The sequence below is a fragment of the Heterodontus francisci genome, chromosome 9, assembly GCF_036365525.1.
Source record: "Heterodontus francisci isolate sHetFra1 chromosome 9, sHetFra1.hap1, whole genome shotgun sequence".
Classification (NCBI taxonomy): domain Eukaryota; kingdom Metazoa; phylum Chordata; class Chondrichthyes; order Heterodontiformes; family Heterodontidae; genus Heterodontus; species Heterodontus francisci.
The window spans coordinates 100,045,216-100,068,347 of NC_090379.1; the positions used below are offsets into that span (position 1 = coordinate 100,045,216).

General features: G+C 46.4%; 1 protein-coding gene across 1 annotated transcript in view; it reads right to left on the minus strand.

Annotated features, from left to right (window-relative positions):
* Positions 1–23,132, minus strand: part of LOC137373937 (bcl-2-modifying factor-like) — a 76,677-nt gene that overhangs the window by 40,486 nt on the left and 13,059 nt on the right. Inside the window, exon 2 of the mRNA XM_068039587.1 lies at positions 15,543–15,930. Within this exon, the coding sequence (XP_067895688.1) occupies positions 15,543–15,858 (316 nt within the window). The 5' untranslated portion in view covers positions 15,859–15,930. The remainder of the gene's footprint in view (positions 1–15,542; positions 15,931–23,132) is intronic.

Sequence of the window (23,132 nt, forward strand, 5' to 3'; positions counted from 1 at the left end):
CTGTTTGAGGGTAAATCAACATCTGACATGTGGGAGTCTTTCAAACATCAGCTGATTAGATTCCAGGACCAGCGTGTTCCTGTGAGGAAGAAAGACAAGTTTGGCAAGTTTCGGGAAGCTTGGATAACACGGGATATTGTGAGCCTAGTCAAAAAGAAAAAGGAAGCATTTGTAAGGGCTGGAAGGCTAGGAACAGACGAAGCACTTGAGGAATATAAAGACAGTAGGAAGGAACTTAAGCAGGGAGTTAGGAGGGCTAAAAGGGGTCATGAAAAGTCATTGGCAAACAGGATTAAGGAAAATCCCAAGGCTTTTTATACATATATAAAGAGCAAGAGGGTAACCAGGGAAAGGGTTGGCCCACTCAAGGACAGAGACGGGAATCTATGTGTGGAGCCACAGGAAATGGGCGAGGTGCTAAATGAGTACTTTGCATCAGTATTCACCAAAGAGAAGGACTTGGTGGATGATGAGCCTAGGGAAGGGAGTGCAGATAGTCTCAGTCATCTCATTATCAAAAAGGAGGAGGTGTTGGGTGTCTTGCAAAGCATTAAGGTAGATAAGTCCTCAGGGCCTGATGGGATCTACCCTAGAATACTGAGGGAGGCAAGGGAAGAAATTGCTGGGGCCTTGACAGAAATCTTTGCATCCTCATTGGCTACAGGTGAGGTCCCAGAGGACTGGAGAATAGCCAATGTTGTGCCTTTGTTTAAGAAGGGTGGCAAGGATAATCCATGAAATTATAGGCAGGTGAGCCTTACGTCAATGGTAGGGAAACTATTAGAGAGGATTATTCGGGACAGGATTTACTCCCATTTGGAAACAAACAAACTTATTAGCGAGAGACAGCATGGTTTTGTGAAGGGGAGGTCGTGTCTTACTAATTTGATTGAGTTTTTTGAGGAAGTGACGAAGATGATTGATGAAGGAAGGGCAGTGGATGTTATTTATATGGACTTTAGTAAAGGCTTTGACAAGGTCCCGCATGGCAGACTGGTACAAAAGGTGAAGTCACACGGGATCAGAGGTGAGCTGGCAAGATGGATACAGAACTGGCTCGGTCATAGAAGACAGAGGGTATCAGTGGAAGGGCGCTTTTCTGAATGGAGGGATGTGACTAGTGGTGTTCCGCAGGGATCAGTGCTGGGACCTTTGCTGTTTGTAGTATATATAAATGATTTGGAGGAAAATATAGCTGGTCTGATTAGTAAGTTTGCGGACGACACAAAGGTTGGTGGAGTTGCAGATAGTGATGAGGATTATCAGAGGATACAGCAGGATATAGATCGGTTGGAGACTTGGGCGGAGATATGGCAGATGGAGTTTAATCCAGACAAATGTGAGGTAATGCATTTTGGAAGGTCTAATACAGGTGGGAGGTATACAGTAAATGGCAGAACCCTTAGGAGTATTGACAGGCAGAGAGATCTGGGCGTACAGGTCCACAGGTCACTGAAAGTGGCAACGCAGGTGGATAAGGTAGTCAAGAAGGCATACGGCACGCTTGCCTTCATCGGTCGGGGCATAGAGTATAAAAATTGGCAAGTCGTGTTGCAGCTGTACAGAACCTTAGTTAGGCCACACTTAGAATATTGCGTGCAATTCTGGTCGCCACACTACCAGAAGGACGTGGAGGCTTTGGAGAGGGTACAGAGGAGGTTTACCAGGATGTTGCCTGGTCTGGAGGGCATTAGCTATGAGGAGAGGTTGGAAAAACTCGGATTGTTTTCACTGGAACGACGGAGGTGGAGGGGCAACATGATAGAGGTTTACAAAGTTATGAGCGGCATGGACAGAGTGGATAGTCAGAAGCTTTTTCCCAAGGTGAAAGAGTCAGTTACTAGTGGACATAGGTTTAAGGTGCGAGAGGCAAAGTTTAGAGGGGATGTGCGAGGCAAGTTTTTTACACAGAGGGTGGTGAGTGCCTGGAACTTGCTGCCAGGGGAGGTTGTGGAAGCAGATACGATAGTGACGTTTAAGAGACATCTTGACAAATACATGAATAGGAAGGGAATAGAGGGATATGGGCCCCGGAAGTGCAGAAGGTGTTAGTTTAGGCAGGCATCAAGATCAGCGCAGGCTTGGAGGGCCGAATGGCCTGTTCCTGTGCTGTACTGTTCTTTGTTCTTTGTATTGTATGTACTAGTTCAGCTGCTAATAAACCTTCTAGAGATCTTCAAGGAACTGGAATCCACATACCTAAATGTGTTGCTTAAGATAACACAAAGAAACTCATGACAGGATGGGCCCATGTAAAGGATGACACAAAAGTTGGGAGTCTTGATACAAAGTGGCGATATGACCACAAGTCTCTCCGTGGGCTTTAGTTTGTTGCAGCAAGTACCCAGAGACCAGAAAGATTTTGGGTGATTGGTGATGTTTCCAGTCATCATTTTTCTCAGCTTCCTAAACAAGGGAAGATGAAGACATCATAAGACAATTAAGCAGGACCTGAATTGGCTCGATTGCGAGTAGAACAGAAGGTCAAAGTCTTCAATCGTGTGTTGGAAACTTGGTATCCTGCAGAGGTTGCTGAGATATGCCACCAGCCCAGATCGTACGAGGTCCAGACACTCAATGGTGCAATTCTCAGCTGGAACCGAAGTCAGCTCAGAGAGATGTACAACAACATTATATGTGATAACCCTGTAGCATCGCAGATACGTTCAAAGGTAAAGTCTGAAGATGAATGTACAGAGGCTACAAGCCCAAAGGAAGAACATGCTAACCAGAGTTCTGAGTTACCAGAGTCTCAGAGCAGCCATCAAGCGGAGCTCAGCTTTGGGAAGAAGTTGACGATAACAAGATCGGGACGAACAAGCAAACCTCTTCTACATTTTAGTGAGTGTTAAACTTGCTTACCTGTAAATAATGTTTTGTTTTAATCATGTATATTTAGCCCAAACCGCAACATCATTGTATATTGTATATATATTTGTATCCTTGGAGAAAAAGGGGATGTTGTGGGATGACCTTAAGAGTGGACCAGCTTAAGAACTGTAAATGAAGGTCACCAGAGGAAGTGATGTTGTGTCACAGATAACCAAGGAGTTGTGGGTGTAGCCCAACAGAGTGAGGTGTGTTTAGATGTGGCTCGTGCAGAAATTGTTTGTGTATAAAATATATTTTTTTTCTTTGGATATTACTCGTAGTCCTGTGAGTCTTAAAATAGCTCACATATCAAAGGAACAAGTAACATTACAGGAGGAAGTGTTTCATCAAGATGCTCCAGCCATCAATTTCATATGTTCATAACTAACATGTAACCATATATAAAATTTTGGCTCTCACGAGACCACAAGAAGCGATGCACCAACCCTGATGATGCAAGGAAATTTATTTGTGTTGCACATAAGAGGGACATTTTGTGTGAAAGAAAGACTTGTATATAAATATATATATATATATATATATATACACACACACTGCCTTTCACAACCTCAGGATGTCTGAAATCACTTTGCAGCCAATTAAGTACTTTTGAAGTACTGTCACAATGTAACAAACAGGGCAGCCAAGTTGTGCACAGCAAGATCTCACAAGCATGAATAAGATAATGAGCAAATAATCTATTTTTAAGGGTCAGCTGAGGGATAAATATTGAGCAGGACACTGGGGAAAACTCCACTGCTCCCCTCGAATAGTGTTGTTGGTTCTTTTACATCCACCTGAGAGGGCAGATGGAAACTTTAACACCTCAACCGAACGATGTCACGTGTGACAATGCAGCATTCCCTCAGCACTGCACAGGAATGGCAGCCAAGAATTTGTGCTCAACTCTCTGGAGTGGGACGAGAACCTACAAGCTTCTGACTCAGAGGCAAGATAGTTACCAGCCAGCCATGGCTGAAGGAGACTTTGGAAAAGGAAGAACATGTCTCGGGGACGATGTTGTGGTGGGGGGGAATTCGCATCTTATTTTTTTGCAGATTTACTTCCTTGTCAAACCGGTTTTGCAGGTAAAACAAGCTTGTCTAGAAGGCAGCAGTGAGGTAGAAGAGTGCACTGAAGATCGAAACTGGGTGAGAAGTCGTGATCTCCCAACTTGGAGTAGTTAGATTTCACCTCTCCCAGGAGACTATCTGGTTGTGGGAAGTGTCAGTACTGAACTGGGAGTGTCAGCTTACATTACGTGCTCAAGTCTTTGGAGTGTGGCAAGAACCCACAACCTTTTGACTTGCATATGAGACGGTACTTTTGGAATGCAAGAGTGGAAGGTGGGGGTATAAAGAAATTGGAGGCACACAGGGAGGATGTAGATGAACAGGGTTTTATAGGCACAGGTACATAAGACATTAAAAGCTATCTTATGGATGTAAAGGGGATCAGAAAAGACAAACGGGAGACTGGACTTCATCACAAGAGGTACAGGATATAATAGCAAGGAATAACAGTTTTTGTTAAACTGTGTACTGGTCATATTGCACTTGGAATACAATGCTGACTGTTGAACACCCATGAACACACCAGCCTTGGCAATAGTCAAGGGAGGATTAAGCAGGGCACATAGGACAGAGGGACTTAGTTATAAAGAGAGACTGGGCAAACTTGAAGATGAGGAGGTCAAGGGGTGAATTTGAATGAGGTAGTTGCAGTAATGAAGAGAATGCATGAGGTAGGTAGGGAATGACTCTTCCCTTAGGGGACTACACCCAATGAGCTGCTCAGGAATGGGTTTGTAAGGGACTGCAAATCCCAAGAAGGCTCCCCAGCTCTGAGTCCATAAGTGGCTGTAAAGCCAATCCATTTAGCTCCTCAAGACTTGCCCTCCTAACTGGCATGAAACGAAGATGCAAATATTTGTCAATTATGCGAGCCATGTGGGTTTCAGAAAAACTTTAATCATCAGATCAGAAAGGCACAAAGCTGGACAACCATTATGTAAAATAAACTAACTCAGGCAAGCTGGCCTTTACCATAGGATCAGCTTGATGAATTACAATAAAAGAATAAAAACTAGTGTGCAGCTCAAATATTTATTTTAAAATGAATAAACATTTATGTATTCCAGCCTCAAGACTAAGTTTAAAACTATAGATCAGAGTGCTTCCATTGTTTTCAGACAGCAGCTGTTGGTAATGATTCTGCTGCTGTCATTTACACCTCCTCTAGACCCATCTCATGTTCCTTTACTTGTCCCATTACCATTCCCTTTCGCCTTGCAGCATCATCCCTTTAATCATTTCATCTCTCCTATCTTCCACTCTATCTCAGACCTCCCCCATTGTTTTTCCCCACCGTCCACCCACACCCCATCCCCCATGATCTTTTTCCTGGTTTCGCAGTTGTATAAAAACTATTACATCTCCAACCACTTCCAGTTCTTATGGAAGGTCAGTGAGCTGAAATACTGGCCCCGATATACAGGCAGAGACCGGGAGAGAGCAAGGGCACCTGTCGGCAGCCAAGAAACCCGGATATGTTGGGGGCATGGAGGTCCTGCCACATTTAATAGCAGAACCTTATTAGCATTTTTCATGCCCTTTCCCAGCTGAAAGCCAGTTGAATTGAAGGCAGGCTGGTTGTTGGGCAGGAAAGCCTGCGGCACAAAGCAAAGTCAGAGACAACAGGGAATGTTTGCCAGCAATGAAGAAAATCAGGAGTCATGGTGGAGCAGTGGAGTGGGGTGGGGGGGGGAACAACCACCCAGAGCTCAACAAAGAGGAATGAGGGAGATACCGCGGGGGGGGTGGTGACAGGAGAGAGAGAGATCGCGGGGAAGAGGGAGAGATCACGGGGAAGAGACTGATCATGGGAGAGGGAGATCGCAGGGAGAAGGAGATCATGTGGGACAGATAATCATGGAGTGGGGGATGATGGTGGTGAGTTAGAGAGAGTGTGTCTGGGAATCATGAGAGAAGCTGGGGGAAGCACTCCTGCTCCTCCTGAACAATAAGCAATGCTGGAAAAACACTTCTCTGCTGAATCTGACAAGCTTTCACCTTCCTTTAGCTTCCTGGTTACCTGAGCCCTAGGAAACCCACCTTCACCTGTTAAATCCGCACCGCAGCCTCACAGCTCCAGCGACCCGGGTTCAATTCTGGGTACTGCCTGTGTGGAGTTTGCAAGTTCTCCCTGTGACTGCGTGGGTTTTCTCCAGGTACTCCGGTTTCCTCCCACAAGCCAAAAGACTTGCAGGTTGCTAGGTAAATTGGCCATTATAAATTGCCCCTAGTATAGGTAGGTGGTAGGGAAATATAGGGACAGGTGGGAATGTGGTAGGATTATGGGATTAGTGTAGGATTAGTATAAATGGGTGTTTGATGGTCGGCACAGACTCGGTGGGCCGAAGGGCCTGTTTCAGTGCTGTATCTCTAAACTAAACTAAACTAAACCAGCCTCTCAGGAGCATTAACTTTTATGTGTTCATGGGATGTGGGCGTCGCTGACTAAGCCAGCATTTATTGCCCATCCCGAATTGCCCTTGAGAAGGTGGTGGTGAGCTGCCTTCATGAACTGCCACAGTCCATGTGGTGTAGATCCACCCACAGCACTGTTACAGAGGGAGTTTGACCCAGCAATAACGAAGGAATGGTGATATAGTTCCAAGTCAGGATGGTGTGTGGCTTGGAGGGGAACTTGCAGGTGGTGGTGTTCCCATGCAACTGTTGCCCTTGTCCTTCTAGGTGGTAGAGGTCACGGGTTTGGAAGGTGCTGTCTAAGGAGCCTTAGTGAGTTGCTGCAGTGCATCTTGTAGATGGTCCACACTGCTGCCAATGTGCGTCAGTGGTGAAGGGAGTGAATGTTGATGGTGGTGGATGCGGTGCCAATCAAGCGGGCTGCTTTATCCTGGATGGTGTCGAGCTTCTTGAGTATTGTGGGAGCTGCACCCATCCAGGCAAGTGGAAAGTATTCAATCACCTGACTTGTTCCTTGTAGATGGTGAACAAACATTAAAAGTCAGGAGGTGAGTTACTCACCGCAGAATTCCCTGTCTCTGATCTGCTCTTGTAGCCACAGTATTTATATGGCTACTCCAGTTCAGTTTTTGGTCAATGGTGACCCCCAGGATGTTGATAGTGGGGGATTCAGCGATGGTCATTCCATTGAATATCAAAGGGAGATGGTTAGATTCTCTCTTGTTGGAGATGGCCATTGCCTGGCACTTGTGTGACGCGAATGCTACTTGCCACTTATTAGCCCAAGCCTGAATGTTGTCCAGATCTTGCTGCATTTCTACATGACTGATTTATTAACGGAGGAGTTGCAAATGGTACTGAATATTGTGCAATCAATAGCGAACATCGCCACTTCTGACCTTGTGATGGAGGGAAGGTCATTGATGAAGAAGCTGAAGAGGTTTAGGCCTAGGATTCTACCCTGAGGAAGTCCTGCAGTGATGTCCTGGGACTGAGATAATTGGCCTCCTACAACTACAATCATACCCAACCAGTTATTGGCTAACCTCAAGCTTGTCCCGGTCTTAACTCACATCAAATCCCATTCTCCTATCATCCCTGTGCTCACTGACCTACATTGGCTCCCAGTCAAGCAATGCCTTGGTTTTAAAATTTTCATCCTTGTTTTCAAATCCCTCCATGGCCTCACCCCTCCCTATCTCTGTAACCTCCTCCAGCCCCACAACCCTCCAAGATAATTACACTCCTCTAATTCTGACCTCTTGTGCATCCCTGATTTTAATCACTCCACCATTGGTGGTTGCACTTTCAGTTGCCTAGGCCCCAAGCTCTGGAATACCCTCCCTAAACCTCTGTCTCTCCAACTCGCGTTCCTCCTTTAAAACACTCTTTAAAACCTACCTCACTGACCAAACTTTTGGTAATCTGACCTAATATCCCGTTTTGTAGCCCAGTGTCACACTCTGGTGTATAATGCTCCTCTGAAGCATCTTGGGACATTTGATTACATTAAAGGCGCTATATAAATATACCTTATTGTTTCGTTATTTATTAATAAACAGGGCCTATGCGTGTTTGTGGCAGGTTGGGGTCGGGTTTCCCATTTTTAGCAATCTCACCCCTCTCCCCAATCTTCTCGCTCACTTCTTGGGTGGGGGAGGGAGTTAAAGTCACTCCACTAACTCTGTTTCTCTCTCCACAGATGCTGCTAAACTGCTGAGTATTTCCTGCTTGTTTATTTTCACAGGCTGTTCTTCCATTAAAATCTACGTTGTCAGCCGTGGTTTTGTGGAAATACTCTTGTCTCTGAGTCCGAAGGTTGCGGGTTTGAGTCTCACTCCAGAGACATGGCGTAGATTTTTCCGGACTTGGAAAATTTTCGGCTGCCTGAACCGTTTATGGATCCCGTCCCTGTTTGCAATAGCAGCAACACACAATCCAGTTCAATATTCTGGAAGGTGGCCAAATAAGAACCCACCTCCGGGACCGACATCCAATTAGGGATGGCAAACGGTCTGAGGAGGCAGGAAGGGTCCATTCAGTGAACCCAATTGCAAGGGTGGCCGGGGCAGCCTTCACTGTGCCTGCTGTGAGATTATTGCAGAGGAGAATGCAGCAAGAGCGGGAGGGAGACGCACTGGAGACATGGTCGGTCTGATGGGAGCGGCTGCCACTACATCACCCTCAGCACTCTTGGAGACATCAACCTCCAGGAGCTCCTCACACAGTGGCAAGCCTATGCCAGACATCAGCCTTGCCATTTTTTTTTGCCACTAACAATTCAAAAGCCTTGAACTCTCACGCTGCTCAGATCTTTCCGCTGTGCAGCCGCCCCCTCTGAGTTGCTGAGGTGTTGACACAGCATGGGGCCTGTGCGAAGCAGGGAAAATTGCAGTGTTGGTAGAAAATTGCAGTTAATTGCCTAATTATCCATCTCAATTGGCTTCCCACTGCTGCAGGGCGGCTTGCCAAGATTGGACTCAACCCGCCCTGGTAAAGCAGCCCGAGGGGGGAACATGACAGCAAACTGGACCCGTGTATTTTTCTCTAACCTTGCTTACCCACCAACTCCAGGGGACTGGTAAAACTCCCTCCATGGGCACAACATTTTGGATGACACTCCAGTGAAGTACTGAGGGAGTGCAGCACTGTAGGAGATGCTGTCTTTCAGATGAGAAGGTAAACAGAGGCCTCATCTTCCCTGTTTGGTCTTTATGTTGTTTTCTGGTTCCCAGATCTTGGAAAGAATCACACTTTAAACTTGGAAAAGGCTGGAGTCAGTCTTGTTTATTCCAGCACCCATGCTCTATGCTGTAGAACCTGATTCCACTGGTTCTTGTGTTACATATAACATGACTCCCCAGTGCAGCCATGAATGTGGCCCCCTACTGGAACACTTACACATAACAACTTGTTCCTAGCTAATTAGTTCCTAACACTTTACAGATAGTATAACAATATATAACATTCCCTCTCAGGTGAACGTAAAAGATTCCATGGCACTATCTTTTTTTTTTAAGAACAGTAGGGGAGTTAGCCGCAGTCAATATGTATCCCTCAACCAACATCATTAAAACAGATTATCTGGTCATCTGTGGGATCTTGCTGTGTGCAAATGGCTGCCACATTTCCTAAGATGCCTAGGCTTCAAAAAGTGCTTCATTTAAGTTACTTTGGGATGTCCTGGGGTTGTGAAAGAACAATATAAATACAAGTTCTTTCTCTTACAAGTTACATTGGTTGTAAGGTAAGTGCTTCTGGACATGTGACATAGACTAGAAACATGACATGGGAGGGACCAGAAACTGCAATAAACACAAAGATCCAAAATTGTAGCTGGCAAAAACCTCAAGGAGTTAACTTAGTAGTGGGTACGTGAGTCAACAATGAGTTGGAAGATGAACCCTCCCCACTCCATAGATCTCAGTACATGACACAATAGAACATTCCGCTTGCATCAGTCCGGTCATCCGGGTGTAAAATCCCTCACAGAATTTGCAAGGAAGGTCCTGCCCACCAAACTCCTTGGGCTGAGCATCTGAATCCAGACTGTAAATTCTTCTCTGGTCACTGAGGAGATTAATGAGGACATTCACTCTCCCCTCCTGTCTGCTTGAAAATGAAACATCTGTTTCCTAACTTTCTAGGCTTTGCTGCTAGATGGGACAGGGTTGGGGTAGGGGGAGGGGTGGGGGCAGGGTGGTGTTGTGCTAGGCGACAATTCAGTGAGTGTTACCAGCCCTTCAGTGCCTCATTCAGCTAGTCTTCCTTCACCAGTAAGTCAAGAGAGGTGGCTATTCAACCATGGGGAGACCACAGCTGCGGCTGACTGTCTTCACGCATTACATACATGCGCACACACACGGACACACACAGACACAAGCACTACAAACACTCTGTCCTTCAAGCAGGAGTGCTGCATCGTGTTTTTTTCCCCTTCCTCATGCACAACACTGTGCGAGTTGTGTCCCTACCCCTGATCACTTAACCTCAGTGTAAATAAATAAAACTCAGTGCCTTCCTGTTTGTATGGTTAAGTGCCACACTGAGCATGGTGGAAGTTGGTTTTGTACATCATTAGGAATAAACCACCCTCTACTACAGGACTCAAACCACGAGCTCCAAAAGGGGATAAAGGCACAGGAATAGGAAGTAGACCATTCAACCACTCAAGCCTGCTCTGCCATTCAATTAGATCATGGCTGATCTGCATGTCAATCCCATTCACCCGCCTTAGCTCCATACCCCTGGGTGCCCTTACCCAACCGAAATCTCAGTCTCAGTTTTAAAAGCTTCAATTGTTCCTTAGCATCCAGAATCAGGGTTAGTTCCTGATTGCTACTACAGGTTATATGGAATGCAACAAGAAAGCATTCATTTGCCAGGACAGGGAGCATTGGTGGGCTATTCGACAAAAGAGCCATCATGGCCAGGCCAACCCTGTTCTCGCCCCAATATCCACAAATGCAAACTTCTGAACAGGAATCACTGCACAAAGCGAGGGCAGGAGAACCCTTCCCGGGCTAGGGAGGCTCATTTATAGCTGTAATACTGCCATCTCAGTTATGATCAGCTTGCTCTGCATAAACTGAGATATCGCTATGGCTTTACCAATTGACCAATCTGCATTTTTATTGCCATCAGTGCTCTGCTCAAGGTGCCTAACATCACTTGTCTCTGCCCCTGTCTTAGCCCATCTGCTGCTGAAGCTCTCAGGAATGCTTTTGTTACCTCCAGACAGGACTGTTCCAGTGCTCTCCTGGCCAGGCTCCCACCTTGGATCCTCCGTAAACTTGAGCTCATTCAACCCTCTGCGTGCCCCCCTCACCACCCACCCCCCCCCCCCCCCACCCCCACCACCACACCCTGTACCCTAACATGCAGGATGTCCCATTCACCAATCACTTCTATGCTCACTTTAAATATGTAAATTGGGCCCTGATTATGTCATTGCAATTTTAAGTTGCTCGCCTGAGCTTCCTCCACCAGGCCAAACCTACCGGGTGCTGTATGGAAGCCCAAATGAGAGATGCTTTTGATTTTGTTCAGGCTCCTTGTGGGCAGGGATCTGGAGCCGGAGTCAAGAGTTGGAGTGCCCCTTCAAGCCCCACAAGGAAACCTTGTGCCACCCCTGCCCCAGGATTTCCCCAGCCCTCCCTGGATCACTTGCTGTCAGCCTTGGCTCAGTTAGTTGCACTCTTGCCTCGGTCAGAAAAAAGTGGGTTTAAGTCCCACTCCAGGACTTAAGGAGAAAAATCAAAGTAGACCCTCCAGTGCAGTCCAGAGGGTGTGCAGAGGTGCCGTTTTTCAGATGAGATCTTAAACCGAGGGCCCCGTCTGTCCACTCAGGTGGATGTAAATGATCCCATGGCACTAGTTCAAAGAATAGCAGGGCAGGTATCTCCGGCCAATGTTTATCTCTCAATCGGCATCACCAAAATAGACGATCTGGTCATTAACACCTTGCTGCTAGTGGGAGATTGCTGTTCGCAAATTGGCTGCCATGTTTCCAACATTTTAATAGTGACAACACTTCAAAAGTAATCTATTGGCTGTAAAGTGCCTTGGGATGTCCTGTGGTCATGAAAGGTGCTATATAAATGCACGTATTTCTTTGCTGTCCCCCCACTTGATCAACCTGCTGGGAACCATTGCCACTCCCACTCACCAGCTGGGTAGTGAGATTGGCTGGGAAGCTGACAAGCTACATGCAAAGGAGGCCCAGTGGTTAAAATCGGCTGGGCCTCTCACCAATAGGATCCACTTTAAACCTCCCCCCCCCCCCCCACTCCGCCGACACCTATTTCCCCTCCCCAAGTTAATATCAATGATCATGTATCAATGGAGTCAGGGGTGACATGCTGAGCTTCATTGAATGTTGGGCACCACTGCTCAAGGGTCCAGCATTAAGTTAGACCGGAACTGATTTTTCACATCTCATGGGTTGATTCTGTCCTGAGTTGTTAAAGACTTTGGCCAAAGAGATAAAAGGAACTTGTATTTAAATAAACGACAACAATTTGTATTTATATAGCACCTTTAACGTCTCAAGGGATCACAGGAGTGTTATCAAACAAAATATGACGGCAAACCACATAAGGGGATATTAGGTATATAAGCTTGGTCAAAGAGGTAGATTTTAAGGAGCATGTTAAAGGCAGAAAGCTAAGGGGTGAGGTGGAGAAGTTTAGGGAGGGAATTCCAGAGTTTAGGGCCTTGGCAGCTGAAGGCACGGCCACCTGTGATGGAGCGATTAAAATTGGGGATGAGCAAGAGGCCAGAATTAGAGGAATGCAGATACCTCGGAGGGTTGTTGGGCTGGAGGAGATTACAGAGATAGGGCTGTGCGAGGGGGCAGGGGGTGATGTGGGGGCATGGTGGGGGTGGGGGGGGGGGGGGTGGATCGAGGGGCAAAGCCATGGAGAGATTGGAAAATAAGGATGAGAATTTTAAAATTGAGTTGCTGCTGAACCGGGAGCCAATGTAGGTCAGTGAGCACAGGGATGATGGGTGAATGGGACTTGGTGTAAATTAAGATACGGGCAGAAGATTTTAAATGAAATTAAATCTATGGAGGGTGGAGGATGGGAGGCCAGTCAAGAGTGCGCTGAAATAGTCAAGACTAGAGGTATTAAATGAGGGCTTCAGCAGCAGATGAGCTGAGGCAGGGCGGAGTCAGGTGACGTTACAGAGGTGGAAATAGGTGGTCTTGGTGATAGCACAGATATGTGGTCAGGAGCTCATCTTGGAGAGACTAAGGTTGTGAACAGTCTGATTCAGCCTCAGATATTTGCCAGGGAGACGGATGGAGTTGGTGACTAGGGAACGGAGTTTGTGGTGGTGACTGAAAACAATGACTTCGGTCTTCCCAATATTTTAAGTTGGAGGAAATTTCTGCTCATCTAGAATTGGATGTCAGATAAGCAGTCCGACAATTTATAGACAGTGGAGAGACCAAAAGAGCTGGTGGTGAGGTAGTGCTGGGTGTCATCAGCGTACATGTGGAACGCCTTTTGTGGTCTCAGAATGTCTCAAAGCCCTTTACAGCCAATGACGTACTTTTGAAATGTCGTCACTGTTGTAATGTAGCAAACATAGCAGCCAATTTACACACATCAAGCTCCCACAAAAAGCAATGTTGAGCAGATCATCTGTTTTAATGACGTTGGCTAGGAGGTCAGGGAGATCTGCTTTTCATTTTTGAATAGTGCATCTAAAATGGCAGAAAGAAGCTTGGTTTAACATCTCACCCAAAAGACAGTCAGCACTGCATTGGCAGCGTCAGCCTAAATCTCAAGTCTCTGGTGTGGGACTTGAATCCACAACTCAGAAGCAAGAAAGTACTACCCATTGAGCCACAGCTGACTCCCAACAACCTGGCCGACTTGGGTCCTCCTTTCTTGTTGGGCTCCTGGTGCAGAGGAGCTTCTGAATCTTGCCTATTTCAGAATGATTCTTCATCATTCAATCAGACCACTCATCTCGTGTTGGTATTGTCAATACCGGGTTTTATGTAATCATAGTTACTGTCACTATTGTGGCATTATTTCTCCCCTATTTATTCTGCTTTCCATGGCGTCCAACTTATTTTAACTGCTATGAAAATCCGGAAATACTTTTTTTTTTAAGTTACTAATGCCTGGTAGGCCCCATAAAAATATGGGCCGGAATTTTACATTGGGCTGCAGGCCCCGCCCACCGGCAGAAAAAGTTGGTGGCAAGCCTGCCTCCAAGAGTTGCCGAACTATCAACAGGCTGGCAGCTCTTCAGTCGGTGGGCCGAAGGGCCTGTTTCAGTGCTGTGTCGCTCTATGACTCCCAGCAGCGCCACTGGAAGCGGTAGCCACTGTTGGACTGCACCCAGCCAGGACGGGCAACATGGAGGTAAGCGTGTGGGGCCTTGCCAGAGATAAATGGCTGGGCCCCAGCGAGGCAGGTGGTTGAAGGGGGGGTGGGATGTAGGTGGTCACTTCAGGGTGTGGTGGGGTGGGGGGGTGGGTGGGGGAAGAGTGCTCCGGTGGGGGAGGCCTCTGCTATGGAAGGGGGGAGGGGGGACCCTCTGTCGGGCACAAGGTGCCCGATCAGGAGGGCTTCCCCACAGCCCACAAGGACGCCGCCAGGTTTTACTGAGCAGCCTTCTGAGCTACTGAACCGTCCACGCACCTGCCGCTAGTAATATACCACTGGCAGCAGGAGGAGGCCCTTAAGTTGCAATTAATTGGCTGCTTAAGGGCCTTAATAGACTTGGGGCAGGCAAGCTGTTTGTCACCTCCACCGCCACTCGTAAAATTGCAGCGGGAGTGGGAAGGTAACAGGAATGGCAGCCCCCCCACCTCCCACTCAATTTTATGGCCCCCCCGCCGCCTCCAGCTACTGTGGGGGCCATGATTCCGCCCATAGTTACTCCTACTTCTATATACCTTGATTGTATCTATGGATCTAGAAATTGACCCATGTGGTACTCATTTTCAGGCACCATGCAGACACCCAAGGCCCAAGATGGCAGGCAGAAAGCATGCACCTTCTTCCGATTGTTTGGCCTGCCCATTGATTGGATACAAATCTCAGCAGAAGTTTGCGCTCTTTCATCCTCAACCTACGCACACTATTTTTTCAATTCCCACCCCTCCCCAGCATCCATTTTTCTCCCCTCCTCCCATTGCTAGGGAATAGTGCCTCATCTGGTGGTCATTCTCCTTGATTGACCCTAGGTGGTAAGTGTCAGCAGGCTGTTTGACTATGGGGGGGCGTCAAAGCCAAGTCCGTGTAAGTGAATGGTTTTGAGTGGGTTAAAATTGGGCCCAACAGAGAGGGAGAGAAAGAGATAGGGGAGGCAGAGAAGAGGGGGAAGAGAGAAAAGGAAGGAGGGATAAAATGCAGAAGGAAAGAGAAAAAAGGGGCAAGAAAGAAAAGGGGTAGGCAAAGGAGAAAGGGAGAGAGAAAAGGGTGCAGAGAAAGAGCGAAAAATAGAATACTTCTATTCCACTGGCTTGCATTTGTTTCAAAACCAGGTCCCAGTGGAGAAAGGACACTGTTTGAACCTCCCACAATATTGAGTCACACTGAACATCAATCTTAAAGGCAAAACATGCAAATATTCCATTATCCAACACAATGTTATCTATCCGACCCAAAGAAATGAAATAATTAACTGAGAATGAATCAGGTGGTAGAAAAGGATTACCATAGAATAGTCTTTGCGGCTCACTTCCAACTCCACTTGGTAACATGGGATTGGCTGACGGCGGGTGGATAGGCGGGGGAGAAGAGCTGGAGGTTTGTGTCCCTCGGTCACACTGCTCCTCCTGCCCACACCCTGCTCCGTATAAATGTACAGGCTGTGTCGGAGAGAATAACCGTTCGCGGGCTGAAGTCCAGGTTGGAGAGGCGCCAGGTGCGCAGGTCCCGCTGGTGTCGCTGTAACCGCTGTCAGGGGCCGTCAAGTCTGGACCAAACACTTCATCATCGCTATCAAGCTCCTCCGCCTCGCACAGATCCATGTCATCCAACACCGGCTTTTGCGTTTGCTTTTCGGAGCGAGCTTTCTTGGGAGGGGAAGTGGAGGAAGGTTCCTAAGAAAAGAAACAAAAAAAATCTGATTAAAAAAAATTACAGGTAAGTACATCCTATTTCAATCTACAGTTTGTTCTCTTTCATGTTTCTCGTTGCCCTCTCGCTACATGCAGTTCCCAACTCTTCGAAACAAAGCTGTAATCCTGTACAGCTTAAAAGGACACAATTCAGATCACAGGGGGAACTCAGTGGCGGGTAGCCAATAATGATCAGTTAAGAAACTAATGAGGTGGACGGTGAGGACCCTGCCAAGATCTTCCCGGCTGCAGAGCAGACTTCCGCTGAGTGCCGAGCCTGGCACCTCCATGGGGGCGGCCTCCTGGATGGCCAATGGAGCCAGATGCTCCACGCCCCAATGATGGGACTGCGGGTAGGAAAGGCCCAAACAAATCCTCCAAAGTGGTTTCCCCTCAGCTCTAATAGGCCTAACTCCATTTTGAGGCACCTGAGCAGCGCCCACCTCTCCCTTAATTGGACGGCGGATGTGGACGTGGCCAATTGGGTGCCCACCTCCCCCACCCGGTAGATCCGGAGTGCGCACTGCAGATCCGTGCGAGCCGGGACCTGGAAATGATCCGGACTCCAAAGAAAAAAAATCACCAGAAGATTCTGCCCTATAAGAGCACAGTAACAGGTCACAGACAAACTCTCTGCAGGGACAGTCCCACTGGGGAGGGAGGGCGGGGTGCAGGGGGAAAAAGGAAGTCATTTGCATTTATATTATGTCTTTTGCAACATTTGCCGCCCCAAAGCATTTAACAGCCAATGAAGTACTTTTGAAGTGTAGTCACTCTTGTAATGTAGGGAACGTAGCAGCTAATTGGTAGCACAGCAAGCTCCCACAGCAATGAGGTAAATGGTGAGATGATCTGTTTTAGTGATGTTGTTTGAGATATAAATATTGACCAGGGCACAAACGAGAGCTCCCATACTTTTCCTCAAATAGTGCTGTGGGATCTTATACATCCACCTGACCTGAGAGGGCAAACAGAGGCTCGTCTGAAAAACGGCACCTCTGACAGTGCAGCACTCCCTCAGTACTGCACTGAAATGTAAACTTAGATTATGGGCTCAAGTCTCTGACTTGACTCTGACTTGCGGTGAGAGTGTTACTGACTGAACCAAGGCTGAGAGCAAGGTTAATACTGCTTCGCAGCATTCAAGTAGATGTCTGGGCTTCCTGCAAATGGTTTGTAGGGTGATGAAAGTCATTCAGAGAACAACTGGCTTCTTCTAAAGTACCTTCATCCTGCTGCAGGTCTGCACAACACAGATTTCTTCAAAACACAAACTAAAAACAACCACAAGGGAGGCAGGACATCTGTGAAAAGCCAACGCTCTACTGTAAATGATGTCAGGCACTTCACAGCGACGTCACTGTGTTATTGAGCAAGTGTGGCCTTGTTTACACAGTCACAGGTGGGTGTAGATACAGAGAGAAAGAGAGAGACATATAAACAGAGAGACAATCCCATACAGCCAAAAGGACAAGAGGAGCACAAATGTAGAGCCGAGAGCAGTGAGACAGGCCCACACACCGAAAGAGACAAACTCACAAAAGGAGACACAGAGAAACAGAGATACACGCATAGAAATCATACACAACAACTTCAATCTATCTAGCACATTTAAGGTAGAAATTAATGTCCCAAGCTGCTTCATGGAGGCGTAATCTGACAAAAATAGACACAGAGAGAAACAGAGATACACAGAAACAGGTAGAGAGAGATAAAGAGAGAAACTGATACAGAGACACACAGAAACAGATAGAGACACACAGAACCAATTAGAGAGAAAAAACACAGATACACACAGAAACAATAACAGAGAGAGGAAAACGAGATGCACAGAAACAGATACAGGGAGAAACAGAGACACACACAGAACCAGTAAGAGAAAGAAATACAGAGAACCACAGAAACAGGTATAAGAGAAACAGAGATACACAGAAGCAGCTACAGAGAGAAACAAAGACATAGTGAAACAAGTACAAAAGGAGTGAAACAGGCTACAGAGAGTTTGGTATGTTTGATGAGTTCAAATGGGAGCTACCAACCGGTGAGTCACAAGTATCAGAAGAAGATAGCCTCTGCATCTCCATGAATACTTTAGTGCATACAAATATTGATGGGTGTCCCACTTGCCGTGCGTTTTCTCAAATATCCACAGTAGACCTTGCCCTAGGTTCAGCTGTCCATTTTCAGAAAGGCGCAATGATTTCCCTCCACCCCACCTACCCAAAAAGATCTCCTCACATCCAACTAGCAGAATCGTGCACAAAGCTACTCTGTAGTGTCGATCATTCTCCTCCACTCAGCACCCTACCCACCTGGCATACTGATGCCTGCTCGTGTTATTTGTGTATTAATTGTATTTAATTGTATGCAGGTGGTGGATCAGGCGGCGGGGGGGTGGAATTAACCAGGGATTCACTTGTGCTCCTATAAATAGGAACAGACTCAATCTGTAGTTATTAAGATAGGAGATGCTTGTTTGTAATATGTAACTCTGTAAATAAATGCTTATAAAAAAAAAGATTAGCTCCAGTTCTATCCTTCACTACCTGGCTTTCTGAATTATAACACTCGTGCCTGGCACCGAGATTCTGTGTTGGTAACTCAGGTGTAGATATTCATATCACACATTTCCTTTAGCGTTTTATGCCAATCATAGTTATGGAAAGCCTGAGCTCCCCCTCCCCCATCCACTGCTTTAGCTCTGTTAGCTAATGCACCACTTAGTGTACTACTGAGCAATACAGATCATGAAGAAATCAAGCTGCACTGATCTCAATGGTACAGATTTCACAAATTAACTTGGGATGCCAAAGCATGGTCACTGACCAGTGATCCCTCTCGTAGACAGCCTGGAGGTTGGACAGGAACAGGATTGGACCATGATGTTCCCTCATGACCAGTGGGCTAAGAACTCACTCTCCAGGCTCATGTGTGAAATGGGCCTGCTCAGTGAGACATCGGACCACATCTGGCAATGAGGGAACACCAACCTGATCAGGAGAAAGGAAGGAAGATTTGCATTTATATAGCACCTTTCAGTGTCCTTCACAAGAGCCAATTCTGTACCATAAAAAAGGTAGGGTGCAAAAGCTAATGATACTTGACTCAGCGGAACAAGAACACTTTTATCTTGTTATTCAAGAGAGTTTGATCATTTTATTTTAAATAGTTAAAACAGGTGCAAAGATAGCCCCCACCCCCACACAAGCAATCTTGTGTGCTGTAATTACACTCAAAATCATTTTTTGATTGTTTAATTAAAGAGTGTTGGCATAATATCTGGCTAAACAGAGTTTATCGATGCAAAAGCAAATGATAGTGTGAGGGAGCAGGATTAACATCAGGAAAGATACAGGATGGAATTTTATGTTCTGCCCGTGGCAGGTTTGGAGGCTGGGAGAGCATAAAATCAGGTGAGATGGTGCGGGGAGACTCGCCACCATCCCACCTCCGCCAAAATTTAGTCCAGAGCAGGAAGGCCTGTGAACGGCCTTCCCGCCCCACCCCCAATTGAGAGCCTCTTGCTGCCACAGCCCCAATTGCCCGTGCGGCGGGGGCCCTGACGCTGCACGGGAAGCATGGCACAAAAAACCTCGCTGGCTGCTTCCCATCTCTGGAGGGGGTAGGGGGACGGGGAGCAATTATATATGAAGCTACTTGCTTTTAAACTCCAAGTACTTAAGCTCCCCTCCTCCTGCTCCCTGACCTAGCAGCCTGGTGCTCAGGCCTTGTGGAGATGGAACTCTTCCTGCATTTGATGATTCTAGCGATGAACTGCTTAGTCATCTGAGTCCAAACTCAAAGCACGGGTGTCGTGCAGCAGTCTCACTTCCGCCGTTTGGCCACTGGCTGATATATTTAGCGAGCACGTGCCACTTTGTGGGTTCTTTTTCAGATCTGTGAGAAAGTAATGTTTACCTCCACATTCAAGCACAACGAGCCTCATTTTAAAGGAGGAAGAAGGGGAGAGGAAGCGGCCTACCCAATGTGAGCCCAGGGAGCTCTGGCCTCTGGTTGTTTGCCACGCTTCATAACAGGAAGGAACTTGGCTCTGACTAGGCCTTACTGATGTGAAATGATTTACATAGGTATATATATAGTTTTTTTCAAGACAAAATAAATTACAGGCCTGAACCAAATCTCAATCATCTCTGAACTTTAAGAAAAAACAAAGGGTTCAACAGAAAATTCTAACAAATTTTAAGATATTTTTTTTAATGTAATTAAAAAGTTCCTCACGGCATTGCTGGTAGCAAAGGTGATCAACCATCCCACCTTGCCATCAGCTGACCTCCAAATGGTAGGCATCGTTTCATAAGCAATGAGCATCTCTGAGTAGTGTCAAACTGTCTTGTCTTGCGATACTCAGACCTTCACCCAGGAACTGTTTGTGTTTGTCCCATTTGGGGTGCCAATGACACACTTACCCAAACCCATAGAGGTTAGACATAGGTTGGGAGACTCTGTCTTTCCCCCCCACAAGAGTTCATCATGGATGTAGTCTACTCTTGATTCAAATTATCTGACAGTTCAAATTTAGTTTTGGCCTTAAACTCCCTGTTTACTAGTATTAAGTTATTGGCTAACTTATTTTTTTTTAGCACCACAAACAATTTTGAATTATTAGGAGCAGCTAGAATCATCAAAGGACAAACACCAGATGTGAGACTGTACCCAGGAAGACGTCCAGTTCTATGGTGACTCAGAGAGTGGGGGGAAGACAAGTGGGGCTAAAATAAGATAAAACAGGCCAGCGACAATGGATAAAGTCAGGCATCATCTGGCCAGGTCTATGCATAACCAATAGGCCCCCAATATTTAGTACTCACCCATCCCACCCAGTTTGAATTATTTGTCTGATAGCCTAGTGGTTGTGGTATTGGATTAACAACCCAGCTGGATTGTGAGGTCAAAATCCCACCATGACAATTTGAGAAATTTGTGGGTTGGCGTCAGGGAAATGACCACGTAAAGCTGACAGAATGTTGTAAAAAAAAAACAACAGGTTCATTAATGTCCACCTCTACCCAGATTGGCCGCATGTGACTCCAGTCCTGTACTATATGGTTGACTCTTAATGCCCGCAGGTTAACTAGAGATGTGCAATTAAATGGGACCCTACCAGCACAGCCCACTTCCCAAGAACAAATATACATTTCATTTTTTTTAAAAAAAAGGATTTTGATGGTTGTAAGCTGATTGTGTGTAGGGCTTATTCACACTGGTCACTGGTTATGGAAAGTATCTACAGGACTCATTAAAACTTTTCCACTAGAATGACCTTCCACAGCCCACTAATCTTTTGCACTGGGCACATTTAATCTGGGTTGATGGCCGGAGGGTTCATTGAAGTGCTGCAAATTTTAAGATATTATTGGCAGTATATTTTACAAATGGTCATCCGGCTACTTCCTCCTAAAGTAACTGCTCTACACCTCAAGATAGGGAAAAACTGCAAAGATTGGAATGGCAATGGAATGCTCAAAACTTGATCGAGCAGTTCTCGAAAAATCATGAAGCTATTGTTGACAAAAAAATTGCTCTTTTTCCTTCTGTCCTCTCCCAAGTCCTAGTTCTTGCCTTTTATTGACACAAAAGCTTCTATGTCAATGAAGAGTAATCACATTTCCTCTGGAGAGAATCAACGGCAATAATATTGGGATTATTCTCCTTGGAACAGAGAAGGCTCAGGGGAAATTTAACAAAGGTGTTCAAATTATATGGGGTTCTGAAAGAGTAAATAAGGAGAAACTGTTTCGTGCCAAGGTTAATTTCTAACCACACTAACCAGGCCTGTGTGACCTCCCACACAGCTGCTGCCTACAGTGAGCCAAGTTATTTGTTGAGGCCTCAACCCACACTGCCCTCAAAGATGGGCACAAAGCTGCATTTCCCCACTCCACCTCACAGCATCAATGAACACAAAGGCACTGCTATGTTCTTGCCATCTACAGAGGTTGTCCTGGGCATCCAACAACCATACGTTAGGTAAGCACATATCTGCTGGTTGGACGCTTTCCAATGTTGGCACTGGGAGATCCATAAATCAGTTCAACTGGGAGTGAGTGCACTTCCACCCTATGCCGCTGAGATCATAAATCTCAGCCTCCCAGCTGCGTAGGCATGCCAGCACCCTGTGGTGTAACCACTGCATTAAACACTCACCACTGCCTTTTCCATTAACCTTAGAGGGAGTGGAGCATTTTGATATAGATGAGACATTAAACCTGCCTCTGCCCGCTCAGGTGGATGTAAATGAAACCATGGCACTATTTGAACAGCAGGGCAGTTCTCCCCAGTGTCCTGGCCAATATATATCCCTCAACCAACATCACTAAATCAGATTATCTGGTCGCTGATCTCATTACTGTTTGTGGCACCCTGCTGTGTGAAAATTGGCTGTCGCATTTCCTGACATTACAATAGTGATACACTTCAAAAAGTACTAAATTGGCTGTCAAGCACTTTAGGATGGCCCGAGGTTGTGAAAGGCGCTATATAAATGCAAGTCTTTCTTTCAGTCAAATATAATGCAGTGAAATTAAGCTTTTAACAAAATACGAGCTGTGTAGGATGCCGTGAAGGAAGGGGGATTATAATGATCACTGGTGCAGTAGGAATGGGTTTACTTTATAAAATGGACCTACCCAAATAAAATGTAACAATCTCCAATTAGAAGTGACTTTTGAAGATAACAGCAGCCCATTGGTCAATGTACCACATGGCAAGTGTAGGCAACAGAAGTATCCTTTCTTTCTCTAGGCAGTGCTGAATTTGCTGATCCCAAGGTCACAATCGGGACAAGGTCACTGTGGGCGGCACAGTGGCGCAGTGGTTAGCACTGCAGCCTCACAGCTCCAGCGACCCGGGTTCAATTCTGGGGACTGCCTGTGTGGAGTTTGCAAGTTCTCCCTGTGTCTGCGTGGGTTTCCTCCGGGTGCTCCGGTTTCCTCCCACATGCCAAAGACTTGCTGGTTGATAGGTTAATTGGCCTTTATAAATTGCCCCTAGTATAGGTAGGTGGTAGGGGAATATAGAGACAGGTGGGGATGTGGTAGTAATGTGGAATTAGTGTAGGATTAGTATAAAATGGGTGGTTGATGGTCGGCACAGACTCGGTGGGCCGAAGGGCCTGTTTCAGTGCTGTATCTCTAAACTAAACTAAAACCTTTAAAAGGACTTAA